The 26,087-nt window shown below is 39.9% G+C and overlaps 1 protein-coding gene across 3 annotated transcripts in view; it reads left to right on the top strand.

The window, feature by feature from the left end:
* Window positions 1-3,943: 3,943 nt before the first annotated feature.
* lsp1a (lymphocyte specific protein 1 a) overlaps window positions 3,944-26,087 on the top strand; it is a 44,164-nt gene continuing 22,020 nt past the window's right edge. For all 3 annotated transcript variants that reach the window (XM_085360179.1, XM_085360178.1, XM_085360177.1), the window contains exons 1-3: window positions 3,944-4,304; window positions 20,443-20,589; window positions 25,431-25,818. In XM_085360179.1, coding sequence (XP_085216305.1) covers window positions 4,246-4,304; window positions 20,443-20,589; window positions 25,431-25,818 — 594 coding nt within the window. In that variant the 5' untranslated portion in view covers window positions 3,944-4,245. The remainder of the gene's footprint in view (window positions 4,305-20,442; window positions 20,590-25,430; window positions 25,819-26,087) is intronic.

Below are 26,087 nucleotides of genomic sequence, written 5' to 3'. Positions count from 1 at the left end.
GTGTTCGCGCTACTGTTCCCTTACTATTGGCTTGACGCAGTCTGGCCATTCTCCTCTGCCATCGAGACCCACCCAGAAGTCGGCATATCAGTCTTAAAGCACTTCTTAAAATGTTGGATAATTGAAATAGCAAAGAGAGATGTGATAAATGTGACAATCAACTGTCACATGAATGCTATTCTCATAATGTTTGTTGGAGAAAGTCTATTTTACTGTGGAGAACAAATGTCTGACTCACAGCTGGATGTCCCCACTTGTGTAAATCATCCACATGAGCTTCATTTAGTTCTACAGAAACCACAAAAGTTCAGCCCTGGCATCCTGCTGTGAAACGAAACACTTCGGGCCTCATGCAAGTCTTTTTTTCTCTTTCTCCAGCAATGAAATGGGAAAGATTAGAAATCTACCAACATGCTGCTCCACCGCAGGGAGAATTAATCTACAGCTCTTACCACAGAACATCACTCCAGAGTCCAACACTCACATGCTTGTAGAGAGAATTCTGACTGAAACTGATGGGGAAACACTCGAACACTTCACCACAGTTTATTAATGGCTCCACTTCTTCCAGTAAGCTCTTGTGTTGAATCCGTTCCACAGCAACAGTTGGACTAAAACATTTTGTGGATGTAAATTATACGCTCAGAGTTCTAATAAACATAATATATAAAAGATGAATGTAACCACTCTAATGCCACAGATTGTTTGAAGTCTGTTATGAACTTTTGAGATTTTACCTTCATCTGTTTAGCGTCTAGAGACTGAATGTAATGAATGAAGCCCGTTTCCCTCCTACAGTAACAACTTTATTGGCTACAATGGACCAATGAGGTTGGTTTCAGTAAACCTTGAAACTACCCAATGAGACCTTAAACTATACTGGATGTAAAAGACGCACCCCACAACTCCCTGTGTTGGCACGAGTGTCAGTTTAAAAAATTGAGTCATCACCTTAACTTGAAGCACAAACAAAATCCAAATAGATGAATCGTTAAAATAAGAAAATAAAAAATTGAGATGTAATCTTGCTTTTTTTTTTCTCATAGCCTACAAAACCAGGGCTTCCTGTACTGAATTAGACTCTTTGAAAAACAGAATTAAAACTAATTAAAGCACATTAATCATAGAGCTGTTATAAAGTGGAAAACTATAGGCTCAAAAAATTTGTACTGGGCATTTTAAAATGGCACAGTGTACAGAGAAAGACTCTTTGAGGCAGCTTCAGGTGGCAGTTATAAGTGCAGTTTTTAGCACTTGGAGGATTTAGTATTTGGAGCCAGTTTACTGAGAGCATTAATCAAGGTTAATGAAGCACTGTCTTCTCATGCATTTCTTCTGGAGACCAGAGGATGTACACACCGTTTCTCAAAGAAAAAAAAAACTGGCCTTTTTTCTTCTTTAAATTTTTTTCAAGGCTTTGGGTTTCAAGTCTCAGTAGATGTAAGTTGGCAAAAAACTGATCTGTTTTTTGGGGGAGTTGTTTTGTTTTACAGTGTGCGAGTGTCAAGGTTGTTCAGGTCAGTCACTTCTCTGCTCAGTTTTATGAGCTTGAGCATGAAAGGGGGCCGCCACACCATGAATTCCCTTCCCAGAATGCCCTTTTGTTTGACGTGCCACTGAGTAAGATCTGCTTGAGCTGGTAACTGTAGCAACAGCGGTGTGTTGTAAATGTGTGAGGGTTTTGAAGAAGTGGGCGAAGACCAAAACGTAGAGTTTGTTTGTCTGAGTCTGAAGGGCACACGGCTACGAGTTCAGCCGGAGTGGACATCACAGTCCAGACGAAGGTTACAATGCCATCATTATTTCCACAATTGGAACAGTTTTTTTCCATTCAAGGGAAAAATGATTCTTTCTGTATTTTCTCTAATCATGTCTTTCGCACTGTTAATTACACAATCTTGTGGCACTGTTTCTTCTGTAGCATTAAACCAATATTTAAATGAGCGCAGTAGATGCAATGATTTAAAATTAAAATAAAGTATTGACAGTATATGTTAAGGTTCATGAAACCTCTGTATCCTGTCAGCAATGAACAGTAGTTTGAGAAAACCTTTTTCTGAATAAAGGGCTTTTTAATTAAAAAGGCGGAGTTGAAAGTACACTTGGAACAATCGGCTGTATAGCTGTCTGCAACTGAGGGTCTCATGCACCCACATTCTTTCTTGCCATCCACATTCATCTCATCGCTCGTAGTGATTCTCCTTTAAGGATCATGGATACATGTTGAAATGAAAGAGAGTAGGCACATGTAGTTTACACACAAACTTTGTGGCACAAAAGTTTTTTTTCTTTTTAATCCTGTGTGGCTGCTTTTACAATCAGAATTATGATCTGAATTCACTGCTGTGCCAAACACATTTTGCTTTTCCAAGATCATAAATCCTCTATAGGCTCCTCATGTATTCAATTCTATTTGTTATTTTAGGTATTACATTATTTGTGGTATAAAGTATGAAAATGTCTAAGAAAGGTCAGGCAGGGAGGGGTGGGGGGGGATAGGAGATGATATTAAAAGCATAGAGTACGAACAGAAATGCACAATATTTTGGCAACTGCCGCACCTACAAGAAAAACAAACATACAGCACCTAGAATACAAAAATTAGAAAATGCACAGGCACATAAGTTCTTGTCGTGTGTGTGTGTATGTGTATGTGTGTGTGTGTGTGTGTGTGTGTGTGTGTGTGTGTGTGTGTGTTCGTGTGTGTGTGCGCCCGCCCCCCCCAGGAGCCAGAGGCAGAAGAGATGTCTCCAGGAGAACCAGGCCATCCAGGGCCCCTAAGAGTACTGGACACACACACACACACACACACACACACACACACACACACACCAGGTATTTTGTAGAGGGCACAGCAGTCGTGGCAGTTACGCATTTCAACTTTTTTTCTCAAAATAAATTTTTGACTTTAATCTCAAAATTTCAACTTTATTCTTGAAATGACAAGCAAAATATTTTCTTTTTCTTAAAGTGGCCCTAATACTCTGTACCTGTGAGACCAGGGAGCTGCAACTTAGAGGATCATAACAGTCATGGTTAACAGATTGACAGCTTTCAGTGTAGACTTAAATTAACAGACAATAAACCACCCGTGGTATTTAAAAGGTGGATGTTCCCCATTCCTCAGCAGACTTTACCATGACCCCTCCACAGGTCCTGTGACTGTGAAGAACAGATCCACTCCAGGGCGGGAATCCACATCAGTTCCAAGATGAATCGTCTGAAGCCAAAACACTTTTTCTTTTTTCCCTACATTGTAAAGAAGTTTATTTCTCCAGTGAAGTTGGACATTTTAAAACTCGAGTTTATTGAAATTGACTCTTTTTTTTGGAGTTGGCCTCAAGTGGCAGCTCATGAAATTGCAACACTGCAAGTTACCTTTTTGTAATACCAGAGAATATCACCTTTTGGGCACGTCATCCAGCCTTATCACCTTTCTGCAGAATAGTTTCCTGCTTTAGTGCTGGTGGACAAAAGTCACTAGAACATTCAAGTATAGTATGTAAACCAAACAAAACTCCTTGCATCCATAGAAGCTGTATTTGTCTCCAATATCAGTACTTTTGTGTACACTTTTTATTATATTCCATGTTTTCTTCTGTGATAAAGTGCTGTTAGGGCATTTGGAGGGGGATTGAAATGTTGGGGAGGAGTTGAGGATGTTTCAGTAGTGAATATTTTGGGGGGGCTGATGGTGGGGTGTTGAGGGTATCATCTTTCATACCCCCTGGGGGAGACCACATGACCCAGAATAACAGGGAAAGGCAGCGAAGAAAGAGACGAAAGAGAGAGATGTTGGGCCCTGCTGCTCTGAGCTCTTCAATGAAAACCACATGTAGGACAGAGGGAGGGGGGTGAGGTGTGTGTGTGTGTGGGAGGGGGGGGGGAGTGTAATGACTAAAAACCCAGCCTCTGAGAAAGAGAGAGAGAGATAGAGGAGGGAGTCCCTCTGAGCCTTGCTGACATTCCCAACCAGCACTGCAGGGGAGAGCACTGTGGTGAGATTTACAACAATAAGACAGTGTGTGTGTGTGAAGAGTCTTTAACAGTGTATCACACACGCTCTCTCTCTCACTCATTCTGAGCTCTGGGCTTTGATACGGCTGCAGGACAGACAGCTGCCTTCACTGTCGATTTGGAACAAGAGGAGAAAGCTAATCTCAGCGGCCGGTGTGGTCTGTTTTATTTCTACCACAGGGAGAAAAGAAGATTTCCAAGCAGCAGAAGAAGCAAAGAAGCGAAAGCATGTCCAACGCTCTGGTGAGGAGAAACTCCAGCAAACAGGGTTTACAAAACCTGATGAGGTATGTGGTCGATCCGTTTTTCCGTTCGTGTTGCTGGTTCCTGTTTGTTTCGCAGAGAAAGAATCGGGTTAATATTTAAACACCACACAAACACACTCACATTTCACTCACTCAGTTCTTCATTCTTTTTCTGCTTCAGTCAATAAACAGGACATGTGAGGTTTTCCCGTAAAGCTCTGGAGCATGACTGAAGGGTTTCATATCAGCACATCAAGATAAAGAGTGTGTGTGTTTGTACTGTAAACATAATGGGAACAGTGGGATTACTGGGAGTGTTTTGGGTCATGCAGGGTTTTGGGGGGATTTAGGGATTTTGAATCGCCTTACCTCCTTTCAGTGTACCTAAAAAAGAACAAAGGAATCATATTAAAATCTACTTTGTACTCTATTATTTTCTATTAAAAACACACTTAAAAGGAAATGTAAGACTGTAAAGTGTGGAGGTTTGAGGCGAGCCCCACGCCCAGGGCTTCTCTGTTTCACCAAGAAGGGAAGTGGTGTCAGTGACCAGTGTCAGAGTTGAAAGGTCACCTGAGTCAGTCTTTTGTTTTCTGGGCTCGTACGGGTGGCAGCACGTCCTGTCTATTGGGAAAGATTTTGTTTTTCATCCTGTGTGAGGTTCCAGTGCGACTGTGGTTTTTAACAGAGATGATAACGCACGCTCACATGCTGAGGTACTCACGCGGTAGAGGGAGGATGTTTTATCTTTTTTTATCCCTCATAGACATAAATTATTGGCTGACTTGGCTTTCAGTTTTGCCACATCTGTACAGATGAGTTTTAAAACAGACGGTTTGAATTAAATAGGAGGTAACATCCTTCAGAGCAGTTGGTGCACCACGGAAGCTGCGAGGGAAACCAAAGTAAAGACAAAACTTTACATCATCCAAAACGGTCTCTGCAGCGACTCAGGATAAAGTCAGTCATGACCCATATTAACGAGTGTTAGCTCAGTCCATAGAGGTATCCTCTCAAGCAAATTTGAGATCCAGCTCTTTCATGCCATGTTTTATATTCACATTTAGGTGGATTTGTTTTAATCTTGGTCATTTCAGCGTAACCTGTAAGCATGTGTGACTCTTAACTTTGAGAATGTGTCACTCTGGGATAACAGTATTGCTCAACTAATGAATTCCCAGTGGAGATTATGCATTTTGCATCTGTTTGGGTCCACTGTGATCTGGATTGGGTTTACAATCCTTGCATGTATTGATGACTGTCCTCAGGTCTCTAGTGTTTGAGCTCCATCTGTGAACGCTGGAGTTTGAGTAGGTGTTTCTGTGTTGTAAAAGTCCCAGTTGTGTTTGTTGAAGTCGTGTAAGGAAATGCATCATATGCTTGACAAATGTCTGAACTCATCTCTCTATTTGGAGACTTTCCATTGACTCAAAGTTTCTCCACAGAGAACTGATGCATGTATTTGTCATAGACTGTCCTGACATTGCTGAGTATTCACTTACGAGCGTTCGTGGTGCCTCGGCGACTCTAGAGGTGTCGTAATCAGGGGGCTCAGAGTAAACCTCTGAGTCACAGTGAGAACGGTATTCAGGCTTTGTTTATGCACAGATAACAGCTGGAGGAGGCAGTGTGTCACTCTGATTCAGTCCACTTAGCAGATGTCCTTAGTCTGGGGAGCTGACGGAAGCAATGACGTAATACCAGAAAGACTGCACAGCTCAAAATTGAAGGTGCAGTGATTCACTTGGCATTTTTGTGTCTTTTGTTATCAAACAGGTCAGTTTCATCCAGACTGTTTAGACATTTCTTGAGTTTTTACACCAGTGTCTTCTTCCAGATACAAATGTGTTCTCCTGTTATTTGATCTATAATCATTTCAGAGATTCCCACATATGTTTTAGGAATTTATTAACATTCGAGTGACTTAAAGTGAGTCAATTTATTCATGGAAAACATTAACTGATTAGCTTAGATCAACTTAACATTCGTTGGCAACAATCTGAATCAATCTTTTGTTTTGTAGATAGGTAACACTCACAGACTGTATATAAAAGAGTCATTTTTAACTTGAGCATCATGGTCACATTAAAAATGGGATGGATGTGATGAGCAAAGTGTGCGACTGAGAAAATGAACGCATTCCACACTGATTGGCTGGTCATTGGCCAGTGAGCTTACTCGTGATAATATATTTTTGACTGATCATAAATTTCATAACAAATTTATTATCAAATAACTTAAATTGGAAGTATTTATTGACGACAGTACAACCAGAAGATTCGCCCCCTCTGATCATTAAAGATAAATCAAAGTTCTTCCCTTTTAAAATCTGATAGCAACATCTTTTGTACAGTCTGTGTGTGCACCTTCAGTCAGCACAGGGGTGGAGCGCTTGTTTATGCAAACATTTTACTTTTGTGCCCTCTTAAAATTCTCTTAAACAGAAGAATCTAAAAACATGAAACTTCTGGGACAGTTTATTCAAAAATCTGGCATGCACAATTTGGAAACTGATGTTACATTGCCAAGAATGAAGCAACCAGACCTCCCTCCATCCATTTTCTTAACCTTCTGTCCAACTCAGGATTACTTGGGCATGAGCTATCTCATAACAATGAATAGTCTTTATAGTGTTTTCCATGTTTGTTATATAAAGATAAGCTTAAAACGTTTAAGTTTAAAACAAACAAAAAAAAAGTCTTTGTATGCATAGAAACAAAACTGAAACTCAATCAAAAGCATGCCAGGACTACAGGCAGTGACATCACCCAGACCAATCAGAAATGCAAGCTCTGCAGAGACTTCTCCATAATGTCCCTTTTCAGTGGCACTAACACTAGATGTGTGTGATCAGAAGAACTCAAAGAAAAGGTTTAATCTTAAAAATACCTGTGTAATAAGCACGTAACATAGCTTAAAGGAACAACCGATTGGCGTGAGGGGAAAACATTGTCGATGCCACGCGAGCAAACCTCTGAAATATTTTAGCTTTTCTCCTCCACCTGAGCAGGATTGGTGTATCTGACAAGCTGACACTGTTTACTAGATACAAATATTATTTCACGATAGATCTCAACAGGGACACAAACACAGAATATGTCATCAGTGTGAGCTCAAATCATTGGATCGGGTCGAGGCAGGCAGTTGATCTGTTTTTAATCAGCTCTGCGTGGGAGACAAACACTGCCCTCCTCCTGCCAGCTTGGTGGGGCCTGGCTCAGCCCGCAGCAGTGATGTCACCCAGGAGGCATACCTGCCTCAAAACAGCCTGAGTGCTGCGACCTCTGACCTTCGAATCCCCCACACTTGGGTGGGTTTCCTGAGTGTTTATGGTGCAGGGAGATAGAGCGAAGAATGTTTGGAGGGAGTTGGAGTGGCGTAAGTTGCTGAGTGATGGGGGCCCTGAACTCTCCCTCCCTCTGCAGGTTGTCCTCATTAAAGGGATGGAGGGAAAGTAAACACAGCGGGGCTTCCTGTTTCCAGGGGTCGTATCTCTGAGAACAGATGACAGGTTTTCATCGCTCTCACTTCAGTAAACATCGAATGATAGCCTAAAAACCCAGGAACCAAAAACGTTCCTGCTATCTGCCCTCATGTGAGGGCAACATCTGTTTTTTCAGCTCATAAACTGCACCCATTATTGTAAATTTAAATTTGTTAGGAGCCATTTGTAGCATCACCTAGGTTTTAGTTCCCTTGGACGTTCAATATATCAATGCGGTCTTTTGACGAGAACTATACCTGAAAGTAGCAGAGAGTTGTCTGTGTTAATCCAGTCACAGCCTTAAAACACCCCAAAACTTCCTTTTACATCTAAATTTAGTTGGAAAAGTAAAAAAGGTGGAAAGTACTGTTTTTAGATTATTACAGACTTGAAGTTTACATACTGAGCAATTTTCTGTTGGTCTAAAAGTTGAGTTATCAGAGTATGTGTGTCAAGGGTGTAAGTTAGAAGGGAACAGAAAGACATGTTCAAGGTTCAAGGTTCAAGGTTCTTTATTTGTCACATGCATAGTTATACAAGTATAACACACAGTGAAATGTAGCCTGACACGCTCCTCGACATGTGCAAAAAAATAAAAAAATAAAAAGATCTGGTAAGATCTGGTTAAAATAATAAAATATATATTTTGTTTACAGCATAAAAAAATGTATCCTGATCAGGGGAAAGAATAATTCAAAGAAAACTAAGCACAATAAAGGTCGATTCCGCAGTTCGCAAGCTCCGCTTCCGCTAAACACAGTGAAGCAGCAACAGTCAGCCATCCTAATGTACCAGGGGTGTCTTTATGCATTTTTACAACGGGACTTACCCCGCGAGGGTAATTAGGGAAAGCAGGGGGCGGAGTCTCTCCAGGAGAAGATCCAATAAATACAATAAGAACATGCAACACTAAAATACACTCAACATTAAAACATAACAAAGCATTCAACACTAGATAAGAAATCCTTCTTCCCCGGATGATGTGTATTATTTATATTATTGTAGGGTCTTAACCTTACAGTATAAAGCACCTTGAAGTAACTGTTGTTGTGATTTGGTGCTACATGCCAGTGGATGGTGAACTTTTACACGTGGAGCCATGGGCTTCATTTTTATTTTACTGTTAGCAGTAAAATAAGTTCACGGTCACACATGTATGCAGTAAAAACATCTCATGTGTTAAATTCCATGGAAAATGTTAGAAAAGTTCCATTTAAGGTAGACACAGAGAATAACCTTTTAATTTCTCAGGATAAATCTTGTAATTTTGAGACATGAATCACTCAAGTAATTTGAACTTTGTTAAAAGTCCACCCTGACATTTTCACATGGAAAAAGCTTTCCCAGCTTCTCTGTTCTCAGGCCACTCACCTCTCCGCCTGTTGCTTTTTTGTTTTCTGCCTCTTTAATGTAAAATAAAGGTTTGGATGCAATCAGATACACAGTTTGTGTTTGTTTGTTTGGGGATAGATGGTCTTGCTGGGTTCCGGATTTGTTTGGATTCTCATGGAGCGATCGCACAAGATTCTGTTTTCCACTTTTGCTGCGTCCCTGTGTTCTTTTAATTTTCCATTGATCCACATTTATAGAATAGTTTGAGGTCTGTAATGACAAACTTTTGCTTGAAGTTACTTTTTTGGGTTACATTTTACTGGCAGGAGCTTTCTCACTCGCCCTCTCCTTTAAAGCCTGTGTGCAAGCAAACCTGCAGGATTCCCAGACTTCGGGGATAAGTGGTCTGTTTGTGCTCTGCATGGGGGGGTTGGACACCCAGAGATCCAGTCATAACATGGTGATTACTGTCTCTGGCGATGTTGCTGGAGTTCTAATCGAGACTATTTGTGTCTGACTGCGGGATGATTTGTTCCACTTTTTTACTGCAATGCAGAAATATATCTTCTCTTATCTCTTTGCTTTACTTTCAGTTGGCATTTATTCTGTCATCACTAACTAAGAAACTAATTAAAATGCCTGAAACAAAGAAGAGAGAAAGCACTTACCTTACAAAACACTGTGCAGAATCTCAGTTATTCAGAAGTGCTTTTGAAGCTGCCGGTCTGTCTGTAGATTTCTTCAAATTTAAAATAATCATTTGTTTTGAACTAAAGAAACACCTGCAGGTCCAGGTGTCTTTGACTGAACCTTTTCTGAATGAAAAGATACCAGAATAGAGCTGAGGACATTTGAATCACTTGAATCAGGACATGGCGGCTCTGTTTCTAGTTCGAAAGAGATCTGGCAGCTCTAGCCTGTTTAATATTCTCCTCCAGGGACAGTGAGTGTCATAGGTTTATTGATTCAAGAGCCCCAGGCTGGAACAGAAATATTTAGGCACATTTTCCTTGTCAAAAATGTTTGAGCCGTTGTCATGGTGAGGAACAAGAGGCACATGTGCTTCAGATGCTGCAATCCTCCATTTAAATGCACAAAGAAGCATAAAGTTTATTTCCTTGGTTTCCTCTCTTTCCCTGGACACAGTTCTAGAAATAAATTCAGTACAACCCGTTTTATGGGTACCAGGTAATGATGCAAGGTTTTGGAAGGGAATTAATACAAATAACACACTACAGAGTCTACTGGCATGCTATTGCCCCTGTAGTTACTATAGCAGTGATCTAAGCAAAACATCAAGGTAACATTCTGATGTTGAACAGGGGCAATGATTACTGTGTTTGCATGCTATAAATTTAGTGCAGCTGTGGCTTATGGTTTGCGGGATTTAGGTCCTGATTTAAGCACCGATTTAATGGTAAAATTAAGAATTTAATGATGTTGCTGGATGGAAAAAATAAGAGGATCACCAGAGATCACCAGTTTATCCAAAGTTGAATGTATACTGGTAACTGTTGTTCATCTCTGAGAGCCCTTTAATGTATATAATTCAGTTCCTAGTCGCTGAAGACTTATTAAGACATTTGCCAATATGTTGGAGTTCTCACCTGCTGATGCCACTGCAGGAAAAAGTTTGGATCATCACATCAATTTTATTGTTTGGAGAAAATAAAAAATAAATTCTTGTTGGAGTTCTTTCACTCCAACAAGGCAGATGGCCGGCTGTAATATTGTTGAGGCTTTAATTAAACACTTGTTTCGTTAAAGTCACAATATTGTTTCAAATTGTCCATCAAGCAGGAACTCACTGTGTGAAAGTTGATGGGTGCAGCTGAAACTGGATTACTGTTGTGCCCCAAGGCTCTGTGCTGGGACCACTATCAGTTTCAGTGTTGGGGTCGTTAATCAAAAAGTGTTACGCATTAATCAGTACTTAAAGTAATGCAGTACACCAAAGAAAGTACTTTGTTACCTTATTTTCTTGTTTCTCTTTAAAATGACCTGAAATGTCACCTAATTACCAGTTAACAATAAACACCTGTGGGTACGGTTCCACTCACAACTTTCCCTAATGAGTATACAGAATATCTTTCTTTGAAGGCACAAAGCAAAGTTAAAAATCAACACAAAGCAATTCCTGCAGTAATCACATTACAGGTACAATCCGTAGCATAAACAGAGTGTTCCAGTGTTGATGTTAAATGTGTTGAAAATATTAATTTTAAGCAATCAGTTTTAATAAAACAGAAATGTTTAACATGATGTCAGTGAATTTGGAGTCTACTTAGAGGAAACGTCATGTAGATGCAAACATTAGTTAAGCCAGATGTCACTGTTATGTTTGGTTTGCGCAAACTTGGGCTTGTTTTTCACTAGTAGTCCATTTCTCAGACCTCTGAATGAATAGATCATCTGTAAAATCATCTGTTTTCTTTCCTATGAAACCGTTGATTGCCCTACCAAAGAATTTGTTCTGACACGAGCACATTGACTAAGTGACTGTGACACTGTAGCATTAGCGCCCTGTCTCTTGCATAGAAACAAAGGGAAAACAACACTGATATGTATTTATTGTAAAGATAAATTCTAAACTCTTTTATCACCACTTTTCTAATATATTTGATACTTATGTTTGAAATAACGATTTGCTTGATTGATACAATTTCATGCATGTCATAATTTTTGTGTGACATGTGTGTCTATTAGTGTCATCTTGTCTGTATGCATGCACAGAGTATGTAATGCTGATGTCCTGGAGTTTGCTAACCTCGTTAGGACTTCCCTGATGAAACAAATATTTGAAGGTCAGGTTAAGCTGCAGAATCTGTGCTGAGAGGTTTTCTGTGTGACATGCAATCATTATTTCGGACAACACTCAGTTTTTTAAAATTTTTTTATAAATGTACCGAAACATTTTTAAGAACAGGTATGAGGTTGAGCTATAAATGCAGACTTGGCAATAATTTCAGGGGTTAAATCATAATACAGTGGAACCCCGACTTACGAAATTAATTCATTCCCGAGGGTCTTTCGTAAGTCGAAGCACCCGTCGCGCCTTTTGAGTGAACGATAGGCTATCGGCTAATTGCTAACTGCAACAACAATACGTCATTCAAGGGGAACAGCGAAGCGCAAGTACGAAAGCCAAGGGGGTTGTCACATGATTCGGAAGGCATTGTGGGCATTGTCGGCTCAGCCAATCAGAGCCAGCGGATTTCTTTACACGGGCATTTTGCCGTAACACGGGAAGAAATATTGCCGTTAAGTACCTTCGTAACTTGAATTTTTCGTTAAATGGGGCATTCGTAAGTCGGGCTTCCACTGTATTTAAATATCTGGGGCCTCAAATATAAATAACCCGTGTTTGGACAGATGGGGGATATTTCTTCATAAATTCTGTGAACTTTGACCCTGTGGTTCTGTGATGCTCGGCTGCTTCTTCGCTGCTCGTCTGGTGACTCCCATAACTTTTTTTTTCAAATAGGAAAATGGAAATCTTTTCTGTTGTAATTGATCCGCTGTCCTGACTTGTTTCAACACTGCCATGACCTCATCTTGCAAACGTCTTCCCATCATCCGTGCCTGTCCCACGAGGCCTGGCACTCTTTCAGCCTGAGAGCAAACCATGTTATTATGCCACTGAAGCCAGTCAGCCCTGCGATGACAAAGTGTGTGCTTGCGAAAGAGCAGCGGAGGATTTAATACATTAACCTCACTTCTCCTGAGATGAATCCCTCCTTTGTTCTTGTTCCGGTGAAACATGGTTGGACAATAAAGTTAAAGCCTGGACAAGTGCAGACAGGGAGAGCATGGCAGTGTGCAGTTTAGTGACTCTGTTGGCAGGTGGCAAAGCTTTTATCTGGTTTGTGGCTTTGTGTGTCGTGTTTCTGGTTCTTTCTGCTGGTTGCTACAAATGCTGGTGATTACAAAGCTTAGGGTTTCTTTTTCTCTTATTAGATCCGCTAGCAACCGGCTGTGTCTCCAAAACACAAGAAAGCAGTTTATTCTTAAAGAAGCAGTACAGCATTTTGGGATGCGACGATTTTAAGTTTCTTCCCGTTAGAGTTGCATTGGATTAATTTCATCCAAATGAAAGTGAAGTGTACACAGCTGCAGTTCCTCTAATGGCCACTTGAGGTTTTCTCCAAAAGTGAGTCCGTTTTCAAAGACTACCTGTTAAAATGCCAAACTTTACAGCAGAAATACAAAAAATAAATCTGGCTGTAACTAATGCATTTAGATTTCTTGCAGCTGTAGCCAACAGCTGCCTGCTTGGTCTTGCCTCTGGCTGACCTTGTGACCTTTTTTCTGATGGCTGATTTGCCATCGTTGCTTTTCCTTTTTCATTTTTCTTCCAAAAATATCGATTGACCACATAAGGTGAAAGCTGGGACAACTCCAGCCTCCCCGCTACCCTAGATTGGATAAGCGGTTAAGAAAACTGAAGAATGGATGCACAGATATTTATTATGGAAGGAAAAAGTGGAAATGCCAATATCATTGCACGCCACACACCACAAGAGCGAAGAAATAAATGTTTTAATAAAAACCTTCATGAAGCACATCTGCTGCTCTGTTTACTGTAACCACTTTCCTCACTTGAACCTGCTTTCATATGTTCCCTCTTGTTTATTTGTGTAATCTGTCAATCACACTGACCTCAAGGGCTGGAGGGCGCTCTGTCGGCCGTTATCTGAGGACCGGTTCAGGGAAGCGGCGTGCTCGGTTATGCCTGTGGTGTCAGTTTACAGAAGAGCAACACAAGACTGGAGAAAAACCTGTTTGATTCCTGCTGAGGTAGAACAAGTGCGCTGTGCTTGTTTTAATTGTCTGGAGAAGCAAAACTACCCTTTTCATTCATTTTCATTTCATTCATTTATTTATTCATTTTCAGGCACAACAAATACCTATATTGAACATAAAATACACAAAACAAAAAACAAAACTTGCCTGAAAAAGGAGTGGGACGAAGAAAACTTATTAAATCCCACCCCTATACTCACTCATCAACAAAAAAAAACAATAAACTTCCCGCAGCTACGCCCATCATTGCATACAGACCCATCAACAGCCCCGGGCAGATACAAGCATCTAAGCGGCAGCTCGCAACCAACAATTAGAGCCTTCATAACTGAATACAGAATATATAAATTATAAATTGCATTACCACAGGTAACAGGCAGTAATAACTACAAGTAACAGACACACATACATATACATACATATATATCTACACACACAAGTACATATATGTACATACATACGCACACTTTATTTTTTATTTTTTATTTTGGAATCCATACCAGCAATGGTAAGAGGACAGACATTACAGAGCACACTAAAACCCATCATTGAGTATACTGTGACCAGACCAACTGTTTGTAGAGAAATTTAAATCTATGAATATTTTTGCATTGTTTCAATTGTAAACTCAGACTGTTCCAGATTTTCACACCACATACAGACACACAAAAACCTTTACGGGTTGTTCGAGTTCTGGGTAATTTGAATTCTCCAAAGCCTCTCACATTATAAACCTTTTCTCGAATTTCAAATCTAGTTTGTAAATTTGCCGGTAAAAGTTTAGTAAAAGCTTTATAAAAAATTATGGATGTATTGTAATTAACCAGATCCTGGAATTTAAGTAACTTTGCCTGAAGAAAGAATTTGTGAGTATGATCTAGATAACCAGCCTTGTGAATAATACACAGTGCTCGTTTCTGTACTGTGACTAATGGATTAGTTGTATTTTTATATGTATTTCCCCACACTTCCACACAATATGTAAGATATGGAAGAACCAGGGTACAGTACAGAGTACGAAGTGCATCTTTATCAAGGTATGGTTTCACTTTGTTCAAAACTGCGAGGCTTCTGGAAATTTTGGTTTTTATGTGTCTGACGTGGGGTTTCCATGAAATTTTGTTATCAATTATAACTCCCAAAAATTTGTTTTCACTCACATTATCAATTGGTACACCTTCAATGATAATTGGTAATTCTATATTATATTTTAAATTACCAAAAAACATTGCTTTAGTTTTATTTATATTTAATGATAATTTATTTATGTCCATCCATTTTTTTATTAATTTTAGCTCCCTGTTTACAGTCATTACAAGATCAGTATAATCATCGCTACTGAAAAATATGTTGGTGTCATCTGCGAACAGTATGAGTTTAAGTACTAGAGAAACATCAAAAATATCATTTATGTATACATTGAAAAGTTTTGGTCCCAACACTGACCCTTGGGGAACACCACATGTAATACCAAGTTTCTCTGAATGGTAATGCCCTATGCTAACATATTGTTCCCGACCTGTTAGGTAACTTTTTAACCAGTTACCAGCTTTCCCTCGAATACCATATCTTTCCAATTTATCCAGTAAAATTGAGTGATTGATTGTGTCGAAGGCCTTTTTGAGGTCAACAAAAATACCAACTGCATATTTATTTTTATCCAGTGTATCAGTAATTTCTTCTACTGCCTCAATTATCGCCATTGAAGTGGTTCTTTGCGTTCTGAAACCATACTGACCAACATTTATTATTTGATGTTTTTCAAGGAATTTTTCTAATCTTGAATTAAAAAGTTTTTCTAGAATTTTTGAGAATTGAGGCAGTAGAGAAATAGGCCTATAATTGGTAAAACTATGTTTGTCATTACTTTTATATAGTGGTATTACTTTCGCAATTTTCATTTTTTTTGGAAAACAACCGGACTGAAATGATAAATTACAGATATATGTTAAGGGACTAGCAATATTCAGAATAACCTGTTTAACTACAGACATATTTATGTCATGATAATCCATTGAAGACTTACTTTTACATTTTAATGTGATATTTATTACTTCTTGCTCATTTGTAGCTGAGAGGAACAGTGAAAAGGGATTTGATTTTATATTACTGATATTTTCATTTTTATGACACGGGATGTCCGCTGCTAGTTCAGGGCCAACATTTATGAAGAATTTATTGAACCCATCGACAATATTACTCATGTTGTGATTTTCACCATTTGCATCAGTAAAATATTCAGGATATGATGTTCCAGAAGATCCTTGTTTAATTAAGTTGTTTAACACATCCCAAGTTCCTTTTATATTGTTTTTATTTTCATATAATCTTCTTCTATAATAAAGTTGTTTGCTCGTTCTTATAATATCAGTCAATTTATTTCTATATGCTTTATATCTTTGTTCCACTTCTTTTGTTTTTACTTTGATAAACTGTTTATACAGATTGTTTTTCTTTTTGCAAGCATTAATAATTCCTTTTGTGAGCCAAGGACTTTTTATCTTTTTTTTGTTTGTCATGTGTTCGTTTACAGGACAATGTTTATTGTACCACATAGTAAAAATATCTAGAAAATTATCATAAGCCTTGTCCACATCTGACTCTTCATACACCGAACTCCAATCTTGTTGTGCTAAATCGAAATTGAAGGCATGAATTGCTTCTTCATTTATTGTTCGCTTTGCTATCATGATCTTGGTATCTATTTTTTTTAAATCACAGTCACACAAAGTAAAAACTGGTAAGTGGTCAGTTATATCACAGACAAGCAGACCACTATTAATTTGGAAATCCATGACATTAGTAAAAATGTTGTCAATAATAGTGGCGCTATGTGAAGTTATTCTGCTTGGCTTTGTTATTGTTGGATATAGTGATAAGCTGTACATTGTGTCAGTAAAGTCATCAATGGCTTTTAACCTTGTTGGATTTAGCAAATCAATGTTAAAATCACCACAGATAAATAGTAATTTTTGGTTCACCGAAGCAAACGTTTTTTCTATCCATTCATTAAAAGTGTCAATACTTGAACTGGGTGTCCGATATATGCAACTTATTATAACATTTCTCTTTTTTTCATTCATAATCTCAATAGTCAAACATTCCAAAATTCCATCAATAGCCATAGACATAGTTGTTACAACATTATATTTTATAGAGTTATGAACATATATACAGAGTACAGAGCAACTCCAAGCTGTGAGCCAGGTTTAGGACCAGCGCAGACATCTCTGTTCTGCAGCAATGATTAAACATTGCAAATGATTTGATTTTGATGACACAAATCATGAGAAGGAGGAAGTAAAGCTAACTGTAATCCCGGTATTTTAGAAACACTCTGATGGAGATTAATCATTTAGCCCGAATCAGTCTGAGCAGCTGCCAGGCATGACAGAATCCCACAGTGCTGACTGCAGAAAGGAAACGTAATGAGAGGACAGCGTGGTGAGTTTCACTCAAACAGTCTGCTGGGTCAAAGCTCGGCAGTTTTCAACACCCAAACTGCTGACAGCAGCAAATCAAGCAGAGCCAGGTTTTATGTGCCAACTGTGCTCCACTTTAGGGCTCACATAGGATTATTGAATAGTTCTTTGGCATTTGTAGGTCATTTTGGTTTATACTTGCCACAAGATATTACACGCAGGTACTGTGCTGATAGTTTTACTCAGAAACATTCCACCTGTTGGAGTTGGAAAGTCATATTATTAAGTTCTGCCGTCTTGATTATTTTCATGACCCATCCACCCCAACCTCCTTTCCTCCCATGATAATGACTACAGCCACTTTAAAAAAATAAATAAATTCTAAAGTCATTTTGTATGATTCACAGTTCAAAATAATCCTTGCCCATATTGTACTGGGCCTTGGTCCAGCCAGTCAGTTTGTCCTCTATCTAAAATTAGCTGTTTTAGCTCCTCCTCTTTTTAAGGCCACTATCCAATCTGTGATACTTGGCCCTTTATTGCACAGGAAACATAGAATCTTTGAAAAGTACCTAAGATGTGTGTGCTGAATCATATCTCCTGAACCAGCGTGCTGATGAACTCTGCTCTTATCAGCTCTGATATGTCTTCCTCCCTCAGTCAGTTTTTCATCCTTCCTGTAGGCAGGGAGCAGCAAAAGGAAATGAAAGAATGGAAAGGGGTGGAGAGGCCCGAGCATAGATGGATGTGGGTCAGCAGGGTGTTTTGCTGAGGTGGCCCAGAAACTAATAGTCTGTGTGTTGAAATGGAGAAAGTGAGGGGAAGCAGTGTTTGCTTTCAATGTGCAGGTAGCAGTGGTCATTGTGTCAGGACAGTTTATTCGATGTCAGGATGACAGACGTATTAATATACAAAGATGTATACTAATATACATCAATGTGGAGTATAAAACACTTCAAAGCTATGAGCTGAGCCATCAGTGTGACCACATGCCACGTCAGAGACACGATCATTCATCTGAAGTGCTTGTACTAAATGCTTTTGGTGTCCACCCACCCTTGAGGAAATGATCTGTGAAAAGGTCAACCAGCCAGTTTCCAACCATGCTTTTTAGAGAGTGGGAAACACATTATTCAAGTGACCTCGTTGAGGGTGAGGAGATCTGCAGATTTTGTTGTTTCTTTGCAGTTTGCACCCATCCCAATGAGCTGTTCCGCATTTAATTTAAGTCCCGAGGCTTGCACCAACATCCTCCTACTTCAATACCTACAGAAATTAAATGACTAACTTTGCACATTTCAGTTGCAAAGACTTTAGTAAAGCCAGAGTAGAGGAAATCTGAAGTGTTGAAGCTTCTCAGTTGGCAGGAGCAGGATATTAACATAAAGAAAACACCGAACCCAAAGCTGATCTTCATTCTGAACAGACGTTTATTCCCAGTAAACTGGAGCTGAAAACAAAGAGCAGCTTCACTTTGTTGATATAGACTAAATCTCTGAGATCTCAGGAAGAAGGACGAGTCAAAGGAGTTGACAACGCAGCTTAGACCAAACTGTGCCTAAAATAAGTCTTATCTGTAAATATCAGAGATCATGCAGCCGGTTCTCCTGCATCAATCCATTGTTTTGAAGAAAAGATGAGGGCGGAGGAGCAGATGGAGCCTTGGAGCCGTTAGCAATCTATTAGTGACACAGAAGCCAAATGTGAGCTTAGTAACTCGACACCTGAGCTCGCGCAACTGTTAGTCCTCCACATGCCTCTTCTGGGAAAGAAGCTGGATAAACACAAGACTCTCAGCAATATACTTTATAATTCAAAAAAATTAAAAAATGCTTTCAGCTATTTATCTAGAAACTTGGACAAGAGTAAAAAGACACTTTATTTAGGCCCTTCAGTCTAAATTAGAAAAATCTACAGCTCTATCAAATCTGATGTCAAAACAATGGAATATAATATAAGTGCCACTGAGGAAATGGCCATACTTGTTGCCAAAAACAATGACTAATCAGGCAGATAGTTAAACGATGGTTAATCAGACACTACAGGTAGGAGCCTGGAGAGGTAGCGAGGGCAGAAGTCACAGGTGACCACCGTTCTGCTCGTGTTTCAACCTCTATGGTTTATCACTTGGTCCCTTTTGTTTTTTTTTCAAATCATTGATTCATGTCACTCACTTTACATTAACTTTTCTTTAGGTTTTAATTTGTTTACTTTGCTTCATTTTGTTATTCGTTATCCTGTATAACCAGTGAGCTCATTTTTCTCTGAAAGCTGATTTGCAAATTGCTTCTTTTAATTGAAACCAACATATCTAGTGTTTTTTTTTTTCATTGTTGGCCATCAAATAAACAAAGAAAACGTTGCACTTTTTTTTTCTTATGTTGCCGTTTCCGTGTGAGGGGAGGTGCTGTCTTTAAATCCCCCGACATTGGTGTAAATCAAAGCGTTGTTGCAAAGAGTGCTCGCGTTTGGCTCGCTGTCTTCTGATAAATAAAGATCAACTGTGTTTGTAATAAATACTGTGATCCCATGTTGACATGAAGCGTAGCACGATTGTGTTTATCTGACGCGCAAACAGACGGCGGTGTTTCTCATCCGAGGCCCGGCAGATGTTCTTCTGGCCTCAGAGACTCACTGTTCAGAAACCCAGGAGGCTCAAGAGACGACCGCGAGTCAGGAATCTGGGTCATGTGTGATACATGATGAAGATTGTGACATTTCCCAACCTCCTCTGTTGAAAGAAGTACGCCATGTGGAGCAATACCACATGGAAAAGTACTAATTATTCCCCCAAAAAGTCTCAAAGTTACTGCAGTAATTACTTCAGTTACTGCAGGAAAAATTCACGTCTTTTGATCTGACACATTAATAAGACTGAAAAATACAGGCAGTATTTTTGATTACTGAAGTACAAAACTGGTGTAAACATTTCAGACTGTATGTTAGGGAAAAAAGGTAGACTCGTTTTTTTTGTTTCGGTCTTTGCTCCCCGCTCATGTGCACCAAACTGTGCTGTTTAGGGATGAATAACATAATAGGAAATATTACAAAAGTCCCAAAGATCATGACATGGTTGGCAATGGAACGTGTTCAAACCTGCCTGCACTCTTAGTGAAATGGAGTGCTCCTTTCTTTCCAGGCTGACGGCCCAGAGGAGCATCGAGGATGCCGAGGAGGTGGAGAGGGAGCGTCGTCGGAGAGCTCGAGAGTCTTTACGCCGGAGGAACAGCGGCTCAGCACCCGGAGAGTCATCACTGGACGGCGAGATGCCGCCAGAGGAGAACACGTGAGTACAGAAAATATTGCAGAGGCCCTTTACATCCCAAACGCTTCCTTTTAAAATATAAAGAATGTGATCTCTGGTTATGGTGTTTGTACGAAAAGCAGCCTTTTTCCGAGTAGGACATCTGGAACATGCTGGTGGGTTTTAGTTGCTGTTTTGGAATATTTATTTGTTTAAAGAAAGAATTTTTTCTTTCTTTAAACAGTTTGCAACACGTGACTTCTTGCTTATAAGCAGCTCTGGCTCATATATAAGGGACGTAGTGTCTGTGTTCACCCCCTTTTTTTTTTCTATTTAGTGAAGTCTCGTTCTGAAGATTCGAGCTGAATGTTGTCATCACTGAAACCAGATGCAATGACGCAATGAGATAGATTTGACTGTGATACTGAGACACACTCTTTCAATACTTGCAAAGGCCCGCACGAAATCACACCCTGCTTTATTTTTTCCTTTTTGACTCTAGTGGGTGACGTAAAGTTCAAAATTTACATCATGTTGTCGTTGGTAAGACTTAAAATTCATGATTTAAGACTGCACAGGAAAGGCTTAATAAGCTAAGGGGACATTGTTCCCCATAGAACTTTTGTGCAGTTTGTTTTGCCACTCAGCAGTCACCTCCTGCTGGCCCTCAGAGAAAATGGAGGTTTAAAGCACTTTCTCACTGTGTTATGTGAAGGACACACATGGGTCTTCATCACGGAGCTGCAAACTGAGCTTTTAACCTTTCAACAACATGACTGACTGAATATTATGCAGATGAGTTAGTGATCTTCTCCCCATATAGTGCTGGGCTTCAACAATTATTCAAGACCTGCTCAAGAAACGGTATAATTACATCTCCGACCTGCCCTGCACTAAGCTCTGTTAGGTTTTATTCAAAGTTATGGAACCACTGGCGTTCTAGCCATAGTCACTCGTAGATGAACCCTGGTATCAGGATTTAATTTTAACAAATAATAAAAAAAAAGGTCTGAAGCTTGAGAGTCCGTAGATTTCAGTGGATATCTAGATATCCAATTCCATTTCAAGGCCTGAATTTGCTTAATCTGGCTATGTTCTCACTCTAAATCATGGAAGTAGGAGGAATCTAAATATGGTGGAATTCCTTCTCCATGCAGTCATGAGAACCCAGGAAGCTACTAAGTGAAAACATTATTCATTCACTCATCTCATGTCCAATGACTTCCTGAACAAGCTGCTAACTGTGTCTGCATGTTTTGTTTTTCTTTAATTTCCTGATGATGCAGTTAAAAGATTTTGTCATCACGTTTCCCAGTCACGAACCTCAAAGTTCAGCCTGTTTCTGCAGCGGTTACGCTCCCCCCGGCCTGCCTGGCTGCTTTACAGGGGTTCACAGACGTCTGGTTACATAAAACAAATGTTTCCACTGGGAAATGCCACAAACAACCTCTTCCATCCTGTCGTATTGACATGAAGACCAACACGCAGCTGCCTTCTCATTACACAACCGCCAAAGAATGTTTACTACCAAGCCTCCATGTCGGAGCTCGTGGTCTCTCAGCTGACTTTTAATTTCAGGCTCTTAATTATAGCTTGCATCTTCAACACCTTTTCCTTCATCACGTCACAGGCTCAGCTGGATTCAGGCTGCGGTGAGTCAGTATGAGGTAGCTCCACTGCTGTGGTTTGTAATTGAAAGGTGTTCTGTGAGATGCAGGTGACGTAATGCTGGTTTCACCCCGAGATCAGTGAGCTCAGAAGCGCTGACAGATTTTGAGCTTGTGAATGTTGGTTGAAGCAAATGCTGCCTTTTATCATTTACTGGATCTACAGTGACTCCATTTCTGATTCCACTAGCCTCTCTCTGTGGCTCTAAGCATCAAGCCCATTGGTTTCCACTGAAGAAAAATGATCAGAAACAACTCAAATATATTCTTTTATTCAAAAAGATGTGAAAATTCTAAGTCTGCAGATACATTTTCAGACTGATGTACATTAGCTATATGTTTTAGTGCACTGATACAAGGCACCAACCTTCAGGGCAGAAAAATGAAGCCACTGTGGAAGCTGCAGTTCCTCTAACGTCCACTTTAGACTCCAAGAGTAAGTCAGTCCCCATAGACTCCCATGTTAAAGTGTCCAAAGTTACAGAAGGATTAGCCCTGTTTACTGCCTGCTCTGCACATGATTTCCCTCCTTAATATCAGTATGAGGAATTGCTTTCTTTTCTGATTCTTTTGGATAAGTAGGGGTGTAGCCACATAGCTAATAGCTAATGGCCAGAGCCATTAGCTATGGGGGGTTTTGGCTATAAATGGCATCAATCAATTGCTTTGGTCACACTGAGGAGGTCCAATCTTTTATATACAATCTGTTATTCATTAAATACAATTTAATTCATATTTATTAGTTAAACATCAGCTCTGTCGATCATCTAATAATATTTTGTCCACTCTGTTAACATCGATGAGAAGAAATATTCTGAGCACTTACAAATTCATTGCTGTCCAAAACTGATTAGGCGGGAGGAGTGACGACTCGCTTTTAGAGCCGGCCTCGAGTAGCCGTTAACTGCACTTACCTTCATTCAGAGGGAACGGTACCATTTTTCATAAAATGCAGTAAATCAGGAGAGGTCATCGAGCGTGACCGAGTGCTGCCTATCAGGACTCGATGACTTCATGTTGGACGTCTTTATTCTGAAGTAGAAACTTTGCTGTTTGTTTGGACAGATTAGTTTCTGAGAGCTCAGGCGGAGGCTCCCACTCTACAGTTGGGGCCCCACGGACCAGAATGTCTTAATCATCTGGGGAATGCTGAGTGAATTCCTCTCTGCCAGCTCCCAAAGACACGAAGCACACTTATTAGTTTAATCAGCAGGATCGAGTGGGAGATCTTCTGACTGTTGAATAAGTGTTCAGGGCTAAGTCCATTTAGACAAAACATAACTGGCGCTCCATAATAATTAACGTCTAAATTGAAGTTCAAATATTTCATAGTAGAATATGAGATCGTATATAGCATGTTACATGCTGATTTCCTCCTGTGGCTGTTCGATGTGTGCAGAGGGAAGCAGGCAGCGAGGACCTCGCACCTTTGTGTGAGCAGCTGCAGATGTGACAAATATTCTAGACTGGAAATGTGGAATAGCTTCAGCATTAAAGTGCACACACTTGTGTTTTAAAATCTGACTTTTATGGAATGAGATGATCTCAACCCCGTGTTTCATAATGTGTTCAAATGTCCTGTTTACGTTGGTGTCCCTGAGAAGATAAGGATTCGTGCATTATTCAGGAATTTTTTTCAATGACGCATTAAGGTCTGAATTATATTGTAGGATGGTATTGCAGTAACCTGTCCTTTTAATTCAAAACGAGCTAAAAATAACGCATGTGTCAATGTGTTTGCAGTAAGCTAGTGTTCTTTGGTCTAAGGTTAATGTTAATGTCATACCAGGGAAAACAGTGATTGAAGACGGCTGCACGGCTGACGTTATTGCAACAACTTGCAGTGAACTTGCACGTTGTTTTTGAAGTGGTTGCCTAAAAAACTGGGACCACGTCTGTGACCACTCGTAATCAGCTTCTGTCTGCATAGCGACAGAAAATGGCAAAAAGGCAAAATCGGCCTGCTATCAGTTTGCGATTGAACAGGGTCAAGTTGGCATCTGCATGCAATTTGTTTGTGGCTCTACGGCCATTCAGCTTATTATATTTTTAGGTCTTGTAGGAAATGTTGTCTTTTTTGCTTGTGGTGATCTGTCCTCTCATGATATGGTGGTCTGCCAACTGCTTCCCAAAATATTTTACTGAAGGACACTTAATGTGATGGATTACCTCTGACGAGTGACTGTTATCTTTGTATCCTGCAATTTTTTGGGCTAGGATGATTTCCATGCATTCGGTGCAGTGGGTTTTTTCCCAGTCAAGAGGATTCCCAGACTAATGCCATCCTGTAGCAAGTCGAAACTTGTGTTCAACAAAGCACTACAGACCTTGTTGCTAAAATCACTTAATGCCTTTTGATTGACTGAAACTGAGCTCTGCTCCTTACGTCAGGAACAGGACTTTCAAGATTAATGCTGCATTTGTACACTTGTTGTTTTTCAAAATGAACGTATTGGAACGTGAAAGCAGACGTTTTCCACCATGCATTCACTGTTCAAACTGGGTGAAGTCATGGCTTCTTCCAGGGTTTACTTTTGTATCCATTTAAGATGGAGGTGAAATTGCATGCATTGTCTTGAGTGGACTGCGTCACATTTTGGCTGAAACGTGGCTGCACGTGATTTATTTCCAGACTAGAAATCTACAGGGACTATTTTCCCCACCATGGCGACATCCTGCACCTGATTTTTCTTCTTCTTTTTTAAGGGGAGTTGTCTCCAGATTTAATTTAAAGATATTCTTGTTGTGTCGTTATTTTCTTTCAATTTTAATAGAGAGGTGTACAAAGCAGGGGTTGAGCTATTGAAGTATCAAATTTGTATTCCCTGTTTTGAGGTTTGACATAAATTGTGGAATCGAGCAACCTGAGGAACTTCAGCCAAGTTCCCGGCTGGGAACTAATCAGCTAGTTTGTTGACTTAGCTGCTGAGTAATGGAAAAACAGAGACTTTAACAGAGACCACAGAGTAGCAAATCTGGTAGATTTAACTGACTTAATGGGCACTTTATCCATAATAACAACACGGTTTAAGCAAAGCATTGCTCAATTTGTCTCACGCTGTGTTGTATTTTATTATAATACACATCACACTGAAAGCCTGAGTACTGCCTGAGGATGCAAATGGGATATGTCCGAGGGTTGGAATTTTGCTAAACACGTTTGGGATCTCATGATCTTGCCTGTCTTGACTCTTTTTCCATCTCTTCTCTCCATAGGTATGGCAGCAGCCTGAAGCCAAATAGTTCTCATTCTCTGGAGGAGGACGAAGGCTTCAGTGACTGGACCCAACGCAGAGAGAGGCGAAGGCAGCAGCGCCTGCAGGAGCTCAGCCAGGGAGGATATGAAGACGAGTACGAAGAGGAAGACACGATAAAAAAAGCTGTGCCCATAAAGAGCACGAAGGCCTCCATCACTTCTCTCCAACTCCAGAGGCAGGAGCAGGAAGACAGAGACAGGGTGGAGATGGAGAGGAGGAAGGAGCATGAAGAAGAAATGATTCGAGCTGAGAGAGCAAGGAGGGAGAAAGAGAGGGAGGAGGAACTAAGAAAGAAGGATGAACTGATCTCGAGGAGGAGCGAGGAGAGTCAAAGGCCACATCCAGAGGTAGGACTTCCGTACTGGAAAACTGAGTTTTCTGTGGAAGTGTCATAAATAAAAATATTCAACATTAGTCTAGATAAGGATTTTACTTATTCAAATATCAAGTTATTGATAGATGGTAAAGACGGTTCATATAAGGTCTAAAATCATATTAGAACAGTCTGAGTCTCAACTGATTCAAGAAAAGAGTTGATGTGTTCAAAAAGATTTGAAGACCTACTTTGAAAGAAGAGCAAACTTCAGCGTATATATTATTACATGCATTTAAAAAT

The sequence above is a fragment of the Diplotaxodon limnothrissa genome, linkage group LG7 (genome assembly GCF_057381915.1).
Source record: "Diplotaxodon limnothrissa isolate DT_005_m linkage group LG7, D_limnothrissa_male_GT1.1, whole genome shotgun sequence".
In the NCBI taxonomy this organism is placed as follows: domain Eukaryota; kingdom Metazoa; phylum Chordata; class Actinopteri; order Cichliformes; family Cichlidae; genus Diplotaxodon; species Diplotaxodon limnothrissa.
Note: the sequence above shows the minus strand (reverse complement) of the source record. Positions and strands in the feature narration are given on the sequence as shown.